The sequence below is a fragment of the Phoca vitulina genome, unplaced genomic scaffold, assembly GCF_004348235.1.
Source record: "Phoca vitulina isolate PV1807 unplaced genomic scaffold, GSC_HSeal_1.0 scaffold3, whole genome shotgun sequence".
Lineage (NCBI taxonomy): Eukaryota > Metazoa > Chordata > Mammalia > Carnivora > Phocidae > Phoca > Phoca vitulina.
In genome coordinates, this window is record NW_022589706.1 from 30,222,178 (window position 1) to 30,242,114 (window position 19,937).

Sequence of the window (19,937 nt, forward strand, 5' to 3'; positions counted from 1 at the left end):
TAAACAGCAGCTTACAAACAGTCAATGAGTCCTCTGCTCCCACGCCTGATCAGCACAAAAAACTGAAAGGAGAGATTCGAGACTGGCAGTTGTCCTCACTAGAGACACCCAGGGATGTGTTCTCTGTCTATTCACTCATGGGAGTGACATGAGCCATTAACATCTGCAGAACTTGTTTTAGCTGGCAAACGTTGGGTATCTGGGAATTGATTTAAAAGGTCAATTCCTGTCCAAGACAGTTGAATTATATTCAAAATATATTTTTATAAAGTGCTAAAAGAAAAATACCTTAAAAATGAGATTTCCTGTAGAGTTTAGGACCTACTTCCTTTTCCACGCGTAAAGAATTTGATCAGTGCTAAATATCTCACGAAGAGGCTTTAAATTCAAAGCCAAGTGAAATTTAGGGCTAATCTACCACAAATCACATAACTCTGGATCTGAAACAGAGCGTGCAGTTTTAGTCTTTCATGTGAGTTTAATGTATTTTATTTCCCCCATTAGTACATAAGTTTTGCCCACTTCATTGTTGATTGTCAAATAATCTAGGTTTTTAAAAAGCAACAAGTTGCGCACTCATTTCATTTCATAAAATTAAATTTTTTAAAGCAGATTTATTGCTGTCAGGGGCTTTAAACTCCCGGTATCTTCGAACGTATTTGTAAATAACTGTACAAACTGATACTCTTTTGAATATCAATGTTTGGGATGAGAAGAAAATACAATTAAGAAAAACTAGAGAGGGGACTGGGAATCAAAAATTATTATTTTAGAAAAAAAACACAAATTTACACATACAACAAAGAATGTATCTGTTTTTGGACCTTATAAGCTATTTTAGAAGTGCATTTTGCTTCAAAACACAGACTATTCCAGATAAAATTCAGCAGTAATGAACAATAAACTCATGGATTATCCTGTTTATGTCTCCAAGTACTTGATTATTTTACCTAATGGGTTGTAACCTAATTATAGCATTTTCGTGGACCAATAAATGAAACTGCCTGCATACTTAGAAATTAAGTTTCAAATTTTCCTAGCTTGTCTCGTAAGAACTATGCTCAGTCAACATTTTAATAAGGAGATAAGCATTCTGACAGAGGCATAAAGAACGGCTGAACGAAACAGACAGCAGCTCCCAACTAACCATCAGTAGCGTAAATGTGAAATCCACGGATTTTTTCTTTGTTTATAGTGTTACTTCTCTAGTGTAAAGTACGAGATAGTCTTTCCATACAGCAAATGGTTAGTTGTGTCTCTCCTGACAGATGTGTAGAAACAGCAGATTAGAGGGCAGGGTGGCATAAGCAGACGTGTGTGAGGGAGCCCTGTGCAGGTTTACGAGGGTGTGGGCAGGTCCCCAGACAGGAGTGGAAGACGGAGGGTTTTCTTAACAAGCTACGGGGCCCTTATCCCCATGCTGTGTGGAGCAGCAAGGAGAGCAAGAAACTGATAACACCTACTAGAGTTTAAGTATTACAAATACAGCTTCTGATGATAAAATGGCTATATGTTTAAAAAAAAAAAAAGGTAAATAATTTCTCTATCATGTCCTGGTTAATCATCTAGTTCAATTTATCCACAAGTGTTGTGCTGTCCAGTATGGTAGCCATGGGCTCCATAGGGCTCCTGAACACCTGAAATGTGATTAGTCCAAATTGAGATGTGCTGTTAGTGTAAGATACACACCAGATTTTAAAGACTTAGTATGAAGAATGTAAAATATTGCATTCATAATTTTGTTAAAGTGATTACAGGTTGAAATGATAATTCTAAATATACTAAGATAAAGAAAATGTCATTTTAAAATTAAACCGGGCTTTAATTTTTACTTGTTGTTAATGTGGTTCCTAGAAAATTTAAAATGACACATATGGCCTACATTATATTCTATTGGCAAGCTCCTGGAGGACAGGAACCATGCTTGATTTACTTTGTCGTTGCTGAACTAAGCCTGGTGTCTGGCACCCAGCAGGTGCTGCAAAAATGTTTATAAAACAGAATGCCGGGGCACCTGGGTGGCTCACTCGATTGAGCATCTGCCTTCGGCTCAGGTCATGATCCCAGGGTCCTGGGATCGAGCCCCACATTGGGCTCCCTGTTCAGCAGGGACCCTGCTTCTCCCTCTGCCCCTCCCCCTGCTTGTGCTTGTGCTCTTTCTCGCTGTCAAATAAATAAAAATAAGAATCTTAAAAAAACCCAGAATGCCTCCTTTTAGAGGTGACATTCTTGACCTGGGTTAAGTTTTAATTTTAGTAATAATGTTCTATATGGTACCAGAAAAGGAATATAGAAATTTGTTGCCATCCAGACATAGGAACTGAATGTTCTGATAATTTTTAGACAAATTCCTCATTATCTGAACTCTCGCTACCTACCAACCAACTCAGAAGCCAAACTGGTCTGGATAGCAAGGCATACTTGTATATAAGTAAGTGTGAAACACAATAAGAACTATGAGATGACCAATACGAGCAAAACTATGTGTGTATCCTTCCTGATTCTACCCCTTAGAATTGCTACTCTCAATTTTATGTCTGTCATTCCCTTAGTTTCTTTTTAAATAGTTCTCCATGTGTGTATCCTTAAACAGTGTACTGCTTTCTCTAGTATGATCTTGAGCTTTATAAAAAAGGCTATGAAGTTTGTGCTCTTTTTTTTTTTTTTTTTTTTAAAGATTTTATTTATTGGGTGCCTGGGTGGCTCAGCCGGTTAGGCATCTATCTTTGGCTCAGGTCATGATCCCAGAGTCCCGGGATCGAGCCCCACCTTGGGGGGGGGCGGTCCCTGCTCAGCGGAGAGCCTGCTTCTCCCTCTCCCCACATGCTCATGCTTTCTCTCTCTTTCAAATTAATAAAACCTTTTATTTACTTATTTGACAGAGAGAGAGAGAGAAAGAGAGAGAGAGCACAACTTCGGGGAGGGGCAGAGGGAGAAGCAGGCTCCCTGCTGAGCAGGGAGCTGGATTCTGGGCTTGATCCCAGGACCCCGGGATCATGACCTGAGCTGAAGGTAGACACTTAACCAACTGAGCCACTCAGGTGCCCCAGTCTGTAGTCTCTTAAAAACTGAAAACATTACTTCATTAATTCTAATTCAACATATCTTACCAAAACAATGTAACATTTTTAGCCAGAAAATTTAAACATTCATCATTCTCTATGGCCAACAGACTTCAACACGTTTGGAAGTTATAAAAAGTGGGCAAATGAAGGATTCACTAAAACAATGAGAACTTTTCTTTAAATATATATGCACCTGACAAAGATTTTAAGCTTAACCTGCGATTACCTCAATAATATAGAGGACTATATTCTTGTAGAAGCAGTACAAAATGCACTTGGAGACTCTGTTATAGTTCCAGGCACCATGAACCATCAATAAATTCTTCAAGTACTTGAACTAAAATAAAAGTAGAGAAGAATTAGTACGGAAAAGAACTAGTATTTTTCTCTTCATACTGTCAGCTGAGGACTCACGCTGTGTTCTGCAGAAAGGCTGCTTTACCTGGGCTATGGAGTAATCGGAAGAATTAGCTGCCTGGAGACCTTCATTGCCACTTATCCCGACACCAACATGGGCCGTCTGTATCATGCTGACGTCGTTCGCTCCATCACCAATTGCAAGCGTTATGACTTTGACTTGTTTCTTAACCATCTCAACAACTTCAGATTTTTGAAGAGGAGAAACCCTTAAATAGAACAAATTATCAATTACCTCTGCTTTCTGAAAAAAAAAAAAAGGAATTTTGAAATGTCATTGTCTTGAAGGAGAAAAGAAGCAGAAGATCCAAAAGAATGCCTGATTACATAGTCCATAGAGTTCTGTGAAATACCATTATGGAAAAGTCTTAGGTTCGCAAACGCTCAGGTCTCTCCTAATCTGGCTGCCACTTTAAGGAAAAAGTCAAGTCTAAGACGCAAACCTCTAGGTGATAGGTAGAAGCCACAATGCCGTGTTAAATGCTATTTTACCAGAATGGTTGCATTAATTTGTTAAAGAAATAACACTGGAGTTTAGAAATTCCATTACTTCCTAACAAATAACATCGAAATTTCAGATTCTTCACTTGTGAATGAAAAAGGTCAGAAAGGCTGCTGAATGGTAGTTTAAATACTATACTAATTAAATCCTATACTGTACCTGGAAGATAAAAGTTTTGAGCCTCTGGAAGCAGTTCTTAGATAATTTACTAGATATACATTTAAAACAACTTAGAACTCAAGTTAACAGTAGGGAATTGGCTAACCTCTCGACCTGTGCTCAAATACCATGATGAATCAACCAAAATAAACGCCAAATGCCTGATTACATAGTCCACATGCCTCAATTTTCTTCCAAAGTTACTAACGGCCAAGTGGAATCAAGCAACCTTTTATACAGACGTGGATCAGGAACAGAGAACACCAGCATCTGTACTAAAATCATATTTGGTATTAACTTCGGATCAGTGTACCACAGACTTTTAAAAGCCACTTAAGAAATAAACCCCATGACAATGAGGGAAGGGTTCAAAGACAATACGCATCAGCGTCATCACTATATCATCCACAATTACTGCCAATTAAAAGAGGAAAACTAAACAGTGAACTGAGTCAGTGAACTATGAAAACAGTAATTAAATACGAAGAAACAACTAACACACACCATGTTAGCGGTCAAGAAAAATAACTCATTTAATTCTTTATCAAGATGAAGTGGAATAGGTGTCTAATACATATCTGCTGGAACGTCTGGTAAGTCATTTATTACTCTACATAAGAATGGAGACCATTACTCTGAAAGACGACATCTTGCAATTTTCCTGATTATTTCCTTAGGAATAATTCCTAGCACAGATAGGAGGCCTTTCTGCCCTTCTGAAAGCCTTCCATCAGGGCAGCCCAGTTTTCATTTCAAGTTTGAGAATCATTACATGAGACTGTGAGTTACTTGCAGAGTGAACCAGTCTCCTCATCTTTGTATTGCTGGTGCTGATCCAGAATAGGTACTCAATAAATGGTTGCTATATGAAAGAATTATGTTTAATTCTTTCTTTGGATTTCCTTTCAGAATCTGGCAACAGCACAAAATGACCCAACTGTGAACACAGCAAGTGAATGGGTGTGAGTAGCAGCCATTATGGGCTTTTTCACGGTTGGCCCCCATTTTTCTTTGAAGCAATTTTCCTTTCATTTTCACATGTTATTTAATTTTTCTTAACAGGCTAATATAAATTGGTAAGCCTGTTGGCTCTAGGCCAATGTTTTAGACATGGACTAGAGGTGACATTTAGTAAATGTCAAAAAAGAATGCTCACCAAGAAATGATCTAAACAGCAAATGGGAAATGGACATGAAAAGAGAGAAGCATTTGAAAACATTCATCAAATTTCCTTCACAATTTAACAGGCTCACAATGTACATAATTGTGAAGTCACACCATGGGATTGACGGAGCTAGAAAACAGTGGTATTTTTTTTTCATCGGCTGAATGTGTAATAAAGGAGAAATCTCTGCATGGTGAGCTAATAGTAGTGATTTAAAGCAACATCAGAAAAGAGCTGGACTCAACTCTGTTTTCTTTCTTCATGGCTATTACAACCAACCACTATTTTCTCTGCCTGACACTACAATTTTCAATGCCCCCAAATTAAAATTGGCTGAGGACTTTCACCAACTTTGTGAGTGTGGTTAACTCAGGTGTTAAAAACGGACTATTAATCCCCTTGGCAAGAACAATGAGTGTGTGTGTGTGTGTGTGTGTGTTTTAAAGGTGATGCTACAGTGAGAGGCCTCCCCAAGGTTACACTGCAACTGTTACTAGCAGGAGCATCTATAAGCTAACAGCAGACAATGGGCTTGGAAGAAGATTCAAGAGACTGCGGAAGCCTTCGTATCTGATGTGTTTGACATAGCAGTTGGTTGCTTAAAAAAAGATGTCTGATTTAAGTGGGGATTCATAAAAAGTAAAATATACATACATAAAACATTTAACTCATAAACATACAAACTTGTGATATAGAGCAAAGAACCTACTTTGCACAGGGGTCGGCTTTTTGAGATTCTGCATATTTTTTTGTGGCAGAAGTCTCACTCATGAGGCGCAATCCATGGTTGGTTCCATTCAAGTGGAAATCAGAATATAATGATGCCTCCACCTCAGTTTATTGTTTTCTTACACTCTAGATTAAAAGCAATTTTTTTAAACAACTCAGATAGTCTCCCTAGAGCATTATACCTAGTTTTCCTAGCAACAATTTTGACTGATGCTTAGTAAGCAAGCACCAAGTCAACTCATGAAAAGTGTCCGTCCAGCTCTGGGGGTGATGTGCTGTGGGCCCCAACAGCATGTCTTAGGGAGGGGAATGTGGTTCAAGGGGACTCAGGTTAGTCAAGCTGAAATCAGTTGAAAAGATCTATTGTTTTTACAGCAACCATTTAAAAAAATTTTCCTTGCTATAAGGGGGTGCCTGGGTGGCTCAGTCCTTAAGCAGCTGCCTTTAGCTCGGGTCATGATCTCAGGGTCCTGGGATCGAGTCCCGCATCAGGCTCCTTGCTCAGTGGGGAGTCTGCTTCTCCCTCTCCCCCTGCTCGTGCTCACTCTCTCTCTCAAATAAATAAAATCTTTAAAAAATATATTAATTTGGATTGCCCACCAAAATGTATCTTTTTTTATAAAGGTAGATACCCTTTCCTATCTCTATATATGTATCTGAATTGAAAAGAAAATGAAAAGAAAGGACACATGGGGTCAGTAAGGGGTTTTGAGTGAAAGTGGGATCAGAGATGACCTGGAGGTTTCAAATGTGAGTGACAGAGAAAATAATGGTCTAAACGTTAATAGAAAAGGCAGGAAGGTTTATAGAGGAAAATTCTCAGGGAAGTTCTAGACCCTCGGAAGTTGAGAGAGCAGTGGGATACCCTAGCAGCATCATTAAATATACTGAATGAAGAGTCAGAACTAAGCTTAGAAAAAAATGCAGAGCTGGGGATGTGCATTCAGGCCATTTACTCACTCATCAAGTGATCCTTTAGTACGTGATGAAATTTCTATGGAAGAATATAAAGAGGAGAAAGGAGAAGAAAGTACAAGATCTTAGGACCTTCCTTCTGCCCCTAAAAGTTATTAATTTAAGAACTTTTATTGAACTACTGTACCAGGAGTTGATATTATGAGCCTATATATAGGACAGTGGTCTCTCTATGGACTCTTGCTCCAAGGAGACATAAGTGGCAGAGAGAGACAGAAATCTCTCCTGCATGGCACAAGGTCCAGCTACATTTCTGTCTAGGGAGCCTTGCCTACAGGAATGGTGCGCTCCCACCTGGCAAGCATGTCTACTTAAGAAGGCCTAGAATGCTTCCCCTTTCTAGCTCTGCTCTTTTGTGACCTTGCTCTTAGAGTGGTAAGAGCTATGGCCTCCATCTCTTTCCATTCTTGGTATCTGATTGGAGCCCACATAGGCACTGACTCTCTTCCCTTTTCTTGTGACTCTGGGTGAGGAAGGACTGGAACTTCCTTAGGCTGTAAGGAAACCAGCGTGCCTTTCCTTTCATCCCTCCCTTCCTCCTGGGAATTCTCTCCTATGTGGATGGGTTTCACCAAAGACTTCTCTCTCCTCTTACAAATACCTAGTGGAAGATGAAACGAGTGGTAGTGCTGGCTACTGACAGAAATGGAAATAAAATCCTGAAGATGCCAGGAGCTAAAGAAGTGTGGTAAATTTGAGGGTCGCGCTTAGTAAAAATCTATGAGAAACCTTTGGGGGAAACATGAAGTAGTGGATACCTGTCAGAAGGTAAATGGTGTAGAAGGAAAGAGTGGTGTGCCAGGGGCCATAGATAAACACACAGGCAGGGAAAGCTTTTCAGCTGTACTGTTCACTCCCAGTGGTGCCTTGTGTGAGCCCAGGCTGACCAGTGTCAGGGAGGTGAGAGTGGGCTAGGTGGAGCAAAGTGGCTCCTCTCTCACTGTAACTGAAAACTTTGATGTAGGCATGGAGCTTGTGGAAACTCAGACTCCCCCAAATAACATCCTTGAAAGACTTCCCCAATTTCAGGAGTATCCCCAGTGCCCTAAAACTAAGACCCCAGGAAAATTCCCACTTCATATCTAGAAATAGGAAAGTTAGAGCTTTCTAGTCAACCTCAGGCCATGGAGCCAGGCAGTGACAGGTGCCAATGACATGGGTGTGTTAACAAAGCCTTCAATGTTACCTTACCTAGGTAATTCCACCAAAACTTGGCTGCTTCTAACAAGAGCAATACTTGGGCAAAAGAACAAGGGGAAAACAGGGATTTGTGAAGCTCAGACTGAGCCCTGTCTCCAACTCTACCTCAAGTTCGGATGTAGCTGTCACCTTTCTCCCAAAGGACTTTACTGCCATTAGGGAAAATAAGGAAAAATATCTCCCAGGGAAAACAAGAGAAGATCGTGAGTACAGAAGAAATTACAATGACTTATAAGAAAGTAGAGCTAGTAAAAACAGATACAACAAGAATTTTTAAAAAATACAATAAAACAAACAAACAAAAAAACCTTGGCAGGATTTGGGAAAATACTGAAAACATGAAACCAGAACAAGCAGTTATAATGAAGAACTGAAAATAAGTAATATAAAAATATAACTGCTACAATAAAAAAGCCAATAGTAAACTGAATAGTAATAATAGGGCCTGGAAGTTCAAATTAAAAAAACTGTCTCAATTAAATGTTTCACTTAATTAGGAAATTAAATGAAAATGAAAGATTGTGAGAAAAATGAAAAGAAATGGAAAAATATAGGTGTCTATTCATAATGGGAGTTCAATAAGAGAATAAAGAGGGACAGAATGAAACAGAGTAATTTTCTAGAATTAAAGAAAAACATGTTCTTCTATTAAAAAGGATTGCACAGTCCCAAGAAGAAATATAAGAAAAAGGTACTTACTCCTAGACACATTATGGTTAAATTAGGATTAAGAAAAATTTCTAAAGGTTTCTAGAGAGAAAAAGCAGATTACTTACAAAAGAAATAAGATCTGACTGAACTGGATGCATACACAAAATTACTTTAAAATCTTCAGTTCTTGTCTCCTTATGGAGGGGGGCAGGGAAAGAAAGACATACTAATACATACAGACATTAAGCAAAAATATGGTTATCAAAACCTTAGAAATAACCAGACATAGAATATAGATTGTAAAGCTTGCAAACCAGTAGAATATAATCTGATTTAGACAGTGGAAGGTAGGAGAAGAAACAAAAAAGCATAAATAAATTAAAAACTCAAAATAAGATCAAAGAAATGAGGCCAACATAGTAATAATTATAATAAATATAAATGGGTTAAATTCACTGACTGAAAGAGATTCTCAGATTAGATTAAAACAAAAAGATCCACCAATATATGTTGTCTAAGAGACATACTTTAAAATAAGAACTAATAGAACACTTATTTGCTCACTATGTTTTAAGCTCTCTACTTGTTTTAATTCATTCAATTCTCAGAAGAACCCTAGAAGAGAGAGGTTACTATTATTGTCATTTTGCAAATGAAGACATTCAGGCATAGAAAAATTATATAACTTAAGGCAAAAGAGCAAGTAAGTGGTGAAGCCAGGATTCAACCCTAAGCAGTGTGGATTTAGAGACAGTATTAAACATAAGGGTTTAGGAAAAAGAAAAAGACAAGGCACATACAAAACAAAGGAAAGCCAGGTTAGCATTATTAATATAAGACAAAATAGAATTCAGGCCATAGGAAAAGCCATGATGTCAGAGAGAATCTTTATGTATGATTTCTCACCAGAAATATTCAATTAGGCCATATAAAAGAAAATTTGATAGATTTCTAAGAGTAACATAATTTTTAATAATAGCTACCAATGCACTGAATACACATATTAACCCATTTATTCCTCACAACTCTATAAGAGCAATTATTTTTTTTTTCTGTTTATCCAACCATTTATTTGTAAACTGTTGAAATCAGCAAAATGAATGATAAAATACAGATGTATAAGCTGAGAAGTGTAAGACAGAAATCCTTTAAAAGAAATTCTGAAGAGTCCAATTAAGAGCAATTATTTTTATTTTATTTTTATTTTTAAAGATTTTATTTATTCGACAGAGAGAGACACAGTGAGAGAGGGAACACAAGCAGGGGGAGTGGGAGAGGGAGAAGCAGGCTTCCTGCTGAGCAGGGAGCCCGATGCGGGGCTCAATCCCAGGACTCCGGGATCATGACCTGAGCCAAAGGCAGACGAAGAGCAATTATTTTTAACTCCATTTCAAGAATGAAGAAACTAAAGCTGGAGAAGTTAGACAACACACGGCTCAGCTAACAAGAAGAGGTAGGGCTTGGACTTAGATTCTGGAAAGTCTGGCCCCAGAGCCTGAGTGCTAAAGTATACAGTATCGCAAGCAGAGAGAAAGGGGTAGATTGCTTAGTAAAATGGTACTGGGAGAATTTGCTATGTAGAAATGAGTAACATCAGATCCCTTCTTCCTAAGATATACAAAAATAATTGTCACATGGATTAAAGACCTATATGGAAAACAGAAAGCTGTGAAGTTAACAAAAGAAATGTCTGAGAATATCTTTATGAGTGGGAAGTTCTTACTAATTCAAAAAGCACACAACATAAAGGGAACAACTGATGGAATTTGACTGTCTTAAGGTCTATGATGGATCACAGCCACCCCCATCATTTACATTTTGTCTAGAGCTGTTTTCATGCTATAATGGCAGAGTTGAGTAGCTATGACAAAGACCGGATAGCCCAGAAAGCCTAAAATATTTACTATCTGGCCCTTTACAAAGAAAGTTTACCCACCTTTGCTCCATGAAATACTCCCTTCCTCTTGGAAAATGCTATCTGGGACCACCTCCTCTTTCATGCCTTAACTTAAAACTTGTTTTATATGCATTTCTTGTCTCTGTGTCTGTTCCCTTGGTAATATGCCTTTTGTTTTCCAAGATCATTTTCCCCTAGGATGCAGTCTCTCCCTTCTCTCGACTCCATGCCCTACAGCTGTTAAACAGTCATAGCTTACATCCTACCTGGTCTTGACTCTTAGAATTCTAGCCTGGCTTAAAATGCCAAGCCTTTAACTTGCCCTAAATGGGATGGCTCAGATGGGTTTATTAGAAAGAAGGTAATCACTAGAAATCTTATGGGTTCAAGGAGACCCAGTTACACCAAAGTAATTCTTCTTTCCTTTCCCACATAAAATCAGGTCAGAAGACAGACAGATTGAAGAAATGTTGTAGGTTACATATATCATGTCCTTAACAAACTGGAAAATGAAGTCCTTTATTTTATCACCATAGAACTGAAGGAGAACTGCACGTAATCTATTAGGTGGATTTGTTTTTTTTTTTTTTAAGATTTTATTTATTTATTTGAGAGCGAGAGAATGAGAGAGAGAGCACATGAGACGGGAGAGGGTCAGAGGGAGAAGCAGACTCCCTGCCGAGCAGGGAGCCCGATGCGGGACTTGATCCAGGGACTCCAGGATCGTGACCTGAGCCGAAGGCAGTCGCTTAACCAACTGAGCCACCCAGGTGCCCATAGGTGGATTTGTTTTTGACTGAAGAATACATTAGAGTGCTGACTTATTGATTTATATAAAGCTTTAGGGAGGCCTTGCTGGGAAGCTGCAGAGTCTGTACTTAAAATTGCTGAACAGAAAAGCATCATCAAGAATTTGAATGTAGTTATGGAAGATATTTACACTTATTCCAAGTTAGCAAGATAGAAAACAGAAAAAGACTGAAATGAATAAGATACCATTTAAGAGGCATGATCATGGAAATCAAGATAACAGTTACTCTTGGGAGGATAATAACGCTAACGGGAGCACGAGGGGGCTTCTGAGGTGCTGGTCATGCTCAGGTACTTGATATAGGAGTGTATTCGCTTTATGAAAATTCACTAAGTTGCATGCTTATACTTCATGTACTTTCCAGTGCAGGTTAACTCTATTTTATTAGAATGATATGATCTGCAATTCTAACTGGGGTGTGTGTGTGTGTGTGTGTGTGTGTGTGTGTGTGTGTTGGGTGATGGCAGTTTATCTAAACTGATCACATCTAAAACTATATAATGTTGAACTGCAGTGGAATTCTCAAGTGTTTAGATTTACTAATCTAAATTTTACTGTCAAATATGGACTTCCCTGGTGGGGACGTGTACATCCTAAGTGGCTAACAGGCTGTAACATGGCCTCACCGCTCCTTTAACATTATTCAGTAGAGAGAGGGCAGCAAATGAGACAGAGACAGGGCTGAACAGCTTATTATATTATGTGAAAGCAAAATATGGCCATTTTATGAAGTTATAAAATTTACTCAGGGTGTCCTCTTTTAGCCATACATGTATGAAAGAAATATTCTCTCAACATTTCCAACATTTACTCATGTTTTCTTGGAAGCAAATATGGGGTTGACATTCGTTAACAGTTTGTAAGTCTTCTCAAAGCCAAACATCTGCTTGGCATCCGACGGTGTTCACAAGCATTTCTCTTTAAAGGAATGTCTGTGGAGCATTTATGAGCTTCATTTGTGCTTTATAACTACCCTTTAAGTAGAACATTTATTTAGAGAAATCCTTAAAGTTTAAGACAATCCCAAAAGATTCGAGAAGTAGATCTGTCTTGACCCTTTACTTAATGCACTCATGCTATGACAGAAAGTATTCGAAGTGTCCCTTTAGACCTCTTTGAGGAGGACCCGTTGATCAGACCGAGGTGAAAGGTTTTGCCTGGAATGCCACTCCTGAGTGACGACACTCCACGAAGTCAAGTGTTTTTTTATGCACTATGGGGAAAATGGCCTAAAAGGGGGTTAAACTTTGATTAGAGATGTTGCAAGTAGGGGAAAATGCTTACTTCAATTTAACTTCTGCTTTTCAGAAGACATGAGTACATAAATTATGTACGAGAACGGTGATTACTAGACAGTCTAAAAGCTGGAGGCTCTAGGCCAATTTTCAACCAACTGTCACAGAACATAAGTTTCAAAATATGTTTAAACGAAACTGACAACTACAGAAAAAATGTAAAATTCTTTGAAAGGCTGGGTTATGTGAACTGATGAGGATCTCAGAAACCACATGCTATTTAACACACAGCAATATTCCACTGCAACACTCCCACCCTCTTCTGGAGGGAATATTAAAAGAGGTAGAACAGACGCTTCCCCAAATTAACCTGATCCAAGCAGTAGACAGACCCTTCCCAGCAGAGAGTGGCCCACAGAAGTAGGGTTTGTCCAGAAAGTGAAAGGCCTAGGAGGGGGTCCTCTGGCCCAGAAACTTTCAAGCTGGAAGGAAATTACCAAGGAAGGGTGCGTGTGTGCATGGATCTCCCACCTTTCCGTGGCAGAGAAGCCCTACTCTTAGCCGCTTAGACATCCAGGCTCCGTGGAGGATTTGAATCATTGCTGTATGCCAAGCTCTTCATTTTATAGGCCATGAAAACCAAAGCCAGAGAAATTCCATTTGGTATCCAAAGTGCCAGAGAGGTAAAAATTTGAACAAGAATTTCATGAATCCTCAGACAAAATGCCACTTGCTAGAACAGTTCTTGATTTAAGCTGTGCCCATAAATCTCCACAAGTCTTGGAGCAAGCTTTTCCCTCTCCTACCTGTCCAAGAGTTTCAGGGGGTCTGTGAAGCCCCTAAAATGGTGCATTCAGTTTTACCTATTGGTGTGTATGTGTATTTTTTTTTGGAGGGGGGAATGATCCACAGCTTTCGTGCTCTTCAAAAGTATCTGATCACACCAATGATAACAATTGGTATACCTGAGCAAGGGAAAAGAAGGGCCACGAGGAGATTATGTTGATAACCAGGAAAGCTTATCAGAAACTCCTCTGACATTAGATGCGTATTTCCTATGAAACTACTCAGGCTGTAGAGTAAGCGGGCACAGAGGTAAAAAACAGAAGCTGCACGGTATCTATAGAAATATACTTGTGGGGCTGATAAAGACAGATTTCATCTTACTTTTTGGGTTTTACCTCCTTAAAAAAAAAACTTGAGGTATAACATGAAACCTTCCTTTTGTAAACCAAAACCAGACTCCAAAGCCCTGAATAATTTTGGAACGAGGGGATTATTTCTGTGTCTGAATAGTCTCTTCAGAAAGCGGTGGGAAGAGACGTAGTGACTACGGAGAGAACAACTGTTTCTTTCAATTCAGCTGTGGGCTCTGGAGGGAAGAGGCTCATCTCTCTGACGGTGTCAGTTAGGCCAACACTGAAAACTGCCTTCCGCCCTTTATGCTGATCATGTCTGGGACCAAAGTGGCTGCCGCGATCCTGAAGATGGAACTAATATGGAGAGCCTCGTTACCCGTGACGGGAAGGCCTGCCCCTCTGGCTCCCACTCTGCTGTGGCAAAGAGAAGGCTGCAGCAGAGAGCAGACTTGGAATTATGTTCGCGTGAGGATGGACAAAAGATCAGAAAGTGGTTTGAAGGGCATACCCAGAAAGCCAGGCTGAACACAAACAAAGGTGTGAAACAGCACCGTAGTTTGAAGTAGTATTCAGTATTTATCTGGAGTGTCTGATCTACTGGAGTATAAAATAGAGAATTTCCTGGGGCTGGGAAGATGGTAATCCTCTGAGGAGCCTGGAGCGACAATTGCATTTAATGGTAAAGAAAGATTCACAGAATTGCCCACCTATTCCTCACCAGTGACAGCAGCATTATCATGGAAATTATACTTCAAGGTCAGTAAGCTAAATGACAAGAAAATGGTCTGTGCCAGGAGTTTAAATGCCAAGAGGCGCCGGGCCAAGGAGGTGCACAGACATAACCCCGGCAGTGGTACTGATGTAATTATGGGCTTAGAGGAATTCTCAACACCAGCCCGGAAGCTGGACCACAGTCCTTATGGGAAAAGAGAGAGTATGAAGGTAATTAGAGGAAAAAAACTGAGGAAAGATACTTTACTTAAAAAACACCACCACCACCCCCCAACAAACCCTAAAATCTCTAAATAAAGCCCAGTGTCGGCATAGGGACCTTCGGGTCCTTGAACACACATAAAACCGGACAGAGGGAGGAAGGGGCCACACACATCTTTATAGGCTCAGTTTCCGAGCTGGGCTGCACGTGCGTGGCAGAGTGTGACTCCCTCCCAGGGGCCCGGGCCTGGAGGAGCCCCGAGGTCCATGTGACTTGTGAGCGTCCAGAACAAGGATCTCGGGAGGGAATTTCACAAGCGCACAACATATTTTTTCTCCCTTGACATCGCTTTCTACTTCTTCTCTCCCTCTGCTATTGTTTAATTTTGTGGTTCCACTTTTTGAAGAATGGTGGGAGGTACCGTGTTAGGCAATGCTCTGAGAATGAGGCTCAGCTGCAGTTACTGCATTTTGAAAGTCGGCCTCCCACATCTTTCAAAGTAACTGTGATTCTACTTAAAAGGAAAAAAAGAAAAGGAGACATGAAGGACAGCAGGCAGGAAGTCGCACTCAGCCTTGTATGTGCAGCATCTCTGCCCAGCACGCAGTAGGTCCCGCACAGGTGCTGACTCAGGGAACAGATCGCCGTCTCGAAGTAGCTCTGGATTCCATTTGGTTCTGAAACAGGAGCCAACCCTCACAGCACTTACTGTGCTTTTGAGCAAGCTTTTGTTGATCTTTGTGATCCCATTAGTGAAAGTGACTAAACAACCAGATCTGGCACACAATTATCCTAATGGCAGTGTGTCAGAGTTGAACATTCCTAAGACTTGGTCAAGAGATTAGCAAGGAATCAAGCAAAGTCCCTGGAAAAGCAGATTTTAAAAAAGCATATTGATGATATCAAAATGCAAATGAGATCCTCAAGATAATTTCCAATTCTTTTTTCATAATTAAGCAGAGAGCCTGATTATTACTGATATTAAATATGTTGTACAGGGGCGCCTGGGTGGCTCAGTTGGTTAAGCGTCTGCCTTCGGCTCAGGTCATGATCCCAGGGTCCTGGGATCGAGTCCCGCATTGGGCTCCCTGCTCAGCGGGGAGCCTGCTTCTCCCTCTCCCTCTGCAGCTCCCTCTGCTTGTGTTCTCTCTGTAAAATAAATAAAATCTTTAAAAAAAAATGTGTGTACAATAGCCTCTCCAAGAGCTCTATAGTAACATTTATTAATACATACTACAGTGAAGAAAAATAAATGACTAAAATAATACGGTTCCTGGAATAAGCAATTTTTAATTCTGAGTATACAATTTTATAGGTTGAAATGATGCTTTATAAAAGGTAATTATTAAGTTTGGTTTAAATTATATTTCACAAAGTATGTTCCAATGGAAATTTAGGAAATACCTACAAGGCACGGCTTATAAACGTGGAGACAAATTATATACAGGATATTTAAGTGAATAAGCCCAGACAAAAAGGGTTCAAAAAGCATAATATTCTTTTAGTAGTAAATATATTTTTTAAGATAATAATAAAAGCAAATAAAAAAATTTTAACAATAATGTTAAAAGAATAAATTCTGGGAAATTCTTCAGAAGCCCTGCTAAGATTTCACCTCCCTGGGGAGGGAGAAAGCTGCTGGAGATGTTACCACCACAGACCCGGCGTGACCAGCCGGTAAGACTCTCAGTAAGTTGACGGCAAAGAGGAAAATCCTTAGGTTTCAGAGTGAAGACAGTGGGCAGAGTCATGAACACACTTGAAATTTTAGGAAGACCTAGTGTGAACAATTTCGACAAAGATACAGGGAAGATTCTTTGACGAGAAGTTCAGGGAGGACTAGAGCTAAATAGTTTATAAAAATGTAGTTCTATGGAGTAAGCCTGGATAACTTAAAACAGATTCTAATTTAGGAAATGGGGCAATATTATAAATTACAGGAAAGAGGAATGTATAGTCAAGAAACAGTCTTCAGGAAAATGACTCAGCACCTCCCGCCATGCCATTCCCTAAAGTTAAGTCCTCCAAGCAGGAGCCAAGACTGATGTGCAGAAAACAGAACTGTTACAGAAAAAACCCTAGATGGAAATGAGGGAAATAACCCAACTGGAACACAGGAGATGGCAACAAACCTGCTGATTTGAATTATGAACAATAATTACTCATGATCAGTAGGACTCACCTAAAAAAAACTCTGCTACTAAATTGTATTCCATGTTGTGAACCTTGAGTCTTGAGTGAGTGAAATAATAACCTGACAGTGACAAATTCTGGATAGAATAACTTCAAGGAAGTTTACAAATCAAGAACTTAGGATTGAGGTGCTGTTTAGTGAAATCTGACAATATTAAGGAGAGCTTACCTGCAGCAAATTACAGCTTTGCACGACAAAGCTAAGTCCAGGAAATACTGTCTTACTCCGAAAGTTAAGGCGTACTTGAGGGTTTTCCCATCAATTATAAGAGCAAAATCATTCTCTTTGCGAAGAGCATCACCAAGGGTAGTGCAGTGGCGACTAAGAGTTTCCCTCGTTGCCTGTAAAATCAAACAAAAACACCCGCAACGTTTACTTCCATTTGTTCTACTAAGATGCCTTAAGGATGTTCAGCAACTACATTTAGTTATTCTTAGTGCTTTTATATTTTAAATTGCTTTCACATAATTCTACTCATTTTATTCTCACAAAAGCCCCTCAAAGGAGATTGGACAAATGTTATCAGAAAAAATAAATTACTCTATTAAACTCACACACCTGTGCCTACCAGGGTTGGGATTACAAATCACTGATTCCTCTGCGAGCTTTGCTCATTATTCTAACCACACAATCACAATCCTGCAAAAATATTTTCAGTAAATTATCTTATTACAAAACAATAACATTGTCCTAATTTATGAACTAGTCAAAATTGCTTAGCCATGAATCCAGGGGAAAAGTTGAAGAATATCATTTAAATAACTTATAGGTGTTTTTTCAGAATTCCTCAATGCTATTGCAACTTAATGCCCAGTAACCAAGAGAGGGAAATGCAGTATTTGTAATCTCTTGCCACTTCATGAATTGGTTTCTATAAACTTCAATCATAATTTCATGATGCTGTACTTCAGTTGGGGATGGGGACACCTGGCTTGGTAATCTTGATGGATCAAATAGAAGAACCCCTTCCATCAATGAAGAGTTCACTTTCAGGCAAAATAAAAACATTCAGTATCAAGGAGAGCTTTGTTCACCTCAACTATACAGAAGGGTTGTATTTATCTCCCTCTATCAAGAACTGCTTTCCCAGTTCTTCAAAGGCAAAAAGTTGCAAGATATTTAGGTTTTCTCCCCAGATGCTGTAGACTCTTCCTATAACCTAATGGGGCCAGCTTTCTGTTTTACAAAAGCCCAAACACTGTGGAGAAACAGAACACTGGCTCTGCACAGGGAAACATAAGGAATGATTCCTCTCCTACTGGAGTTTTGTTCTGAATGCTAATATCTGAGTTTGCAGTTATTTATGTAATAGATACATATATATACATGTATATATATATTTATATAATAAAATATACCTATAATAAAAATACATAATAATTTTTATTATATTCATGGGAGATATAATTATTGTTCCAATTTAAGAGTGTTACTTCAGTTGCATTCACGAAGAGGGAAGCAAAGGCAGAGGTAATTAAAATTTTTATTGGAGATTTTTGAAGGTGTTTCTGCATTCGTATTCAAATGTGGTTCACACTGTGTTCTGGAATTTCAGAATCCGTTTATCAGAATAATAGAACCATGTTGTACCATAAAGTCAGCCTGCCCAAATTTCCTAATACTGGACCGTCGCTTAATGCCTCCCCTGGCCCCCATTACCCACAGTGACACTAAGGACCACCATACAGCAGCGTTCTTTGCAAAATTTTCTGTTTACACTTTACACTGGGAGGAAGGAGCTGTTTGAATTTATAGGCCTCACCCTCCTATTTCCTGCTAAAAAATTTTGGCCCAAGAGCACTTAAGAAAAGAAGGGGAAAATGTCAGAAAAATTCTGCAAATGAAATCTACTAATGACAATTTACAGTAGATTACTCTAGATTGTCTTAAAAGCAAATTTGCAAAGAGGAGATGAACAAACAAGTAAATGAATGAACTGATAAAAAAAAGGTAACATAAAATATTTAGCGCATACCACATACCAGGCATGGCTCTTAGGGCCACACATACAATGCGTTTCAGTTAACACGTGTTACAACCCTATGCGGGAGGCATCACTGTGAGCCCCATTCTGCCGATGAGAAACAGGAGACAGGACTGAGGTTCCTTGCCCACGAACACTTGGCCACGAAGTGGTGAAATCAAACTCAGAATTAAATTTCTGTGCTAGCTTGTCTTTCTCCGCATAATCCAGGAAAAGTACCAGGCAGAGCAAATTATAAATGGAATGCCCACACCAGTCCCTCTGCTGTTTCCCTAGAGCCCTCATCATCTGTCTCTCATCTCGTCTTTACCGCCAACAGAGATTTCTCTTTATAAAACAAATTGAGAACACAAACCACGGCTCTTCTTGCTCTAAAATTTGTCTATGGCTTCCTACCATTTACACAAGAAAGCCCCAACTCTTTAGAACGGCAATTAAAGCTCTCCACAATCGAGGCCCAACTAATTCTCATTCATATTTCCCTTCACAATCTTGACCTCTTTCTGCCCTCTCTGGAATCCCCTTCCCTGCAGAGTTAGTCTACCACCTTCTAAACCAAGCTTACCCGCCAAGCCCTCCCAGACTCACTACATGCGGCCAAGCATAACTCACTCTAGGCCAGAAAGGCCCTCGGTTCGTCCAAGGGAGAGACCACGTCTCCCCCATTTCTCAGCAACAAACACAGTGCCCAAGATGACAAATGCTTGGGAATTATCAATGTATCGAATGAGAGCACAGATCAATTCTGAGTTCACCCTCCTGGTGGCTCTCCAATTCCCTGTCTGTTCTTACTTCTGATATGAGTGAGTGAATGACGGTGTGTGTGTGTGTGTGAGAGAGAGAGAGAGAGAGAGAGAGAGAGAGAGAGAGAGAGAGAGAG

General features: G+C 39.6%; 1 protein-coding gene across 7 annotated transcripts in view; it reads right to left on the minus strand.

Annotated features, from left to right (window-relative positions):
* The window catches only part of ATP8A1 (ATPase phospholipid transporting 8A1), a 216,678-nt gene that overhangs the window by 47,959 nt on the left and 148,782 nt on the right, over nt 1-19,937 (minus strand). For all 7 annotated transcript variants that reach the window (XM_032400275.1, XM_032400276.1, XM_032400279.1 and 4 more), the window contains 3 exons: nt 17,242-17,414; nt 3,508-3,691; nt 3,292-3,402 (listed from right to left, as the gene is read on the minus strand). In XM_032400275.1, coding sequence (XP_032256166.1) covers nt 3,292-3,402; nt 3,508-3,691; nt 17,242-17,414 — 468 coding nt within the window. The remainder of the gene's footprint in view (nt 1-3,291; nt 3,403-3,507; nt 3,692-17,241; nt 17,415-19,937) is intronic.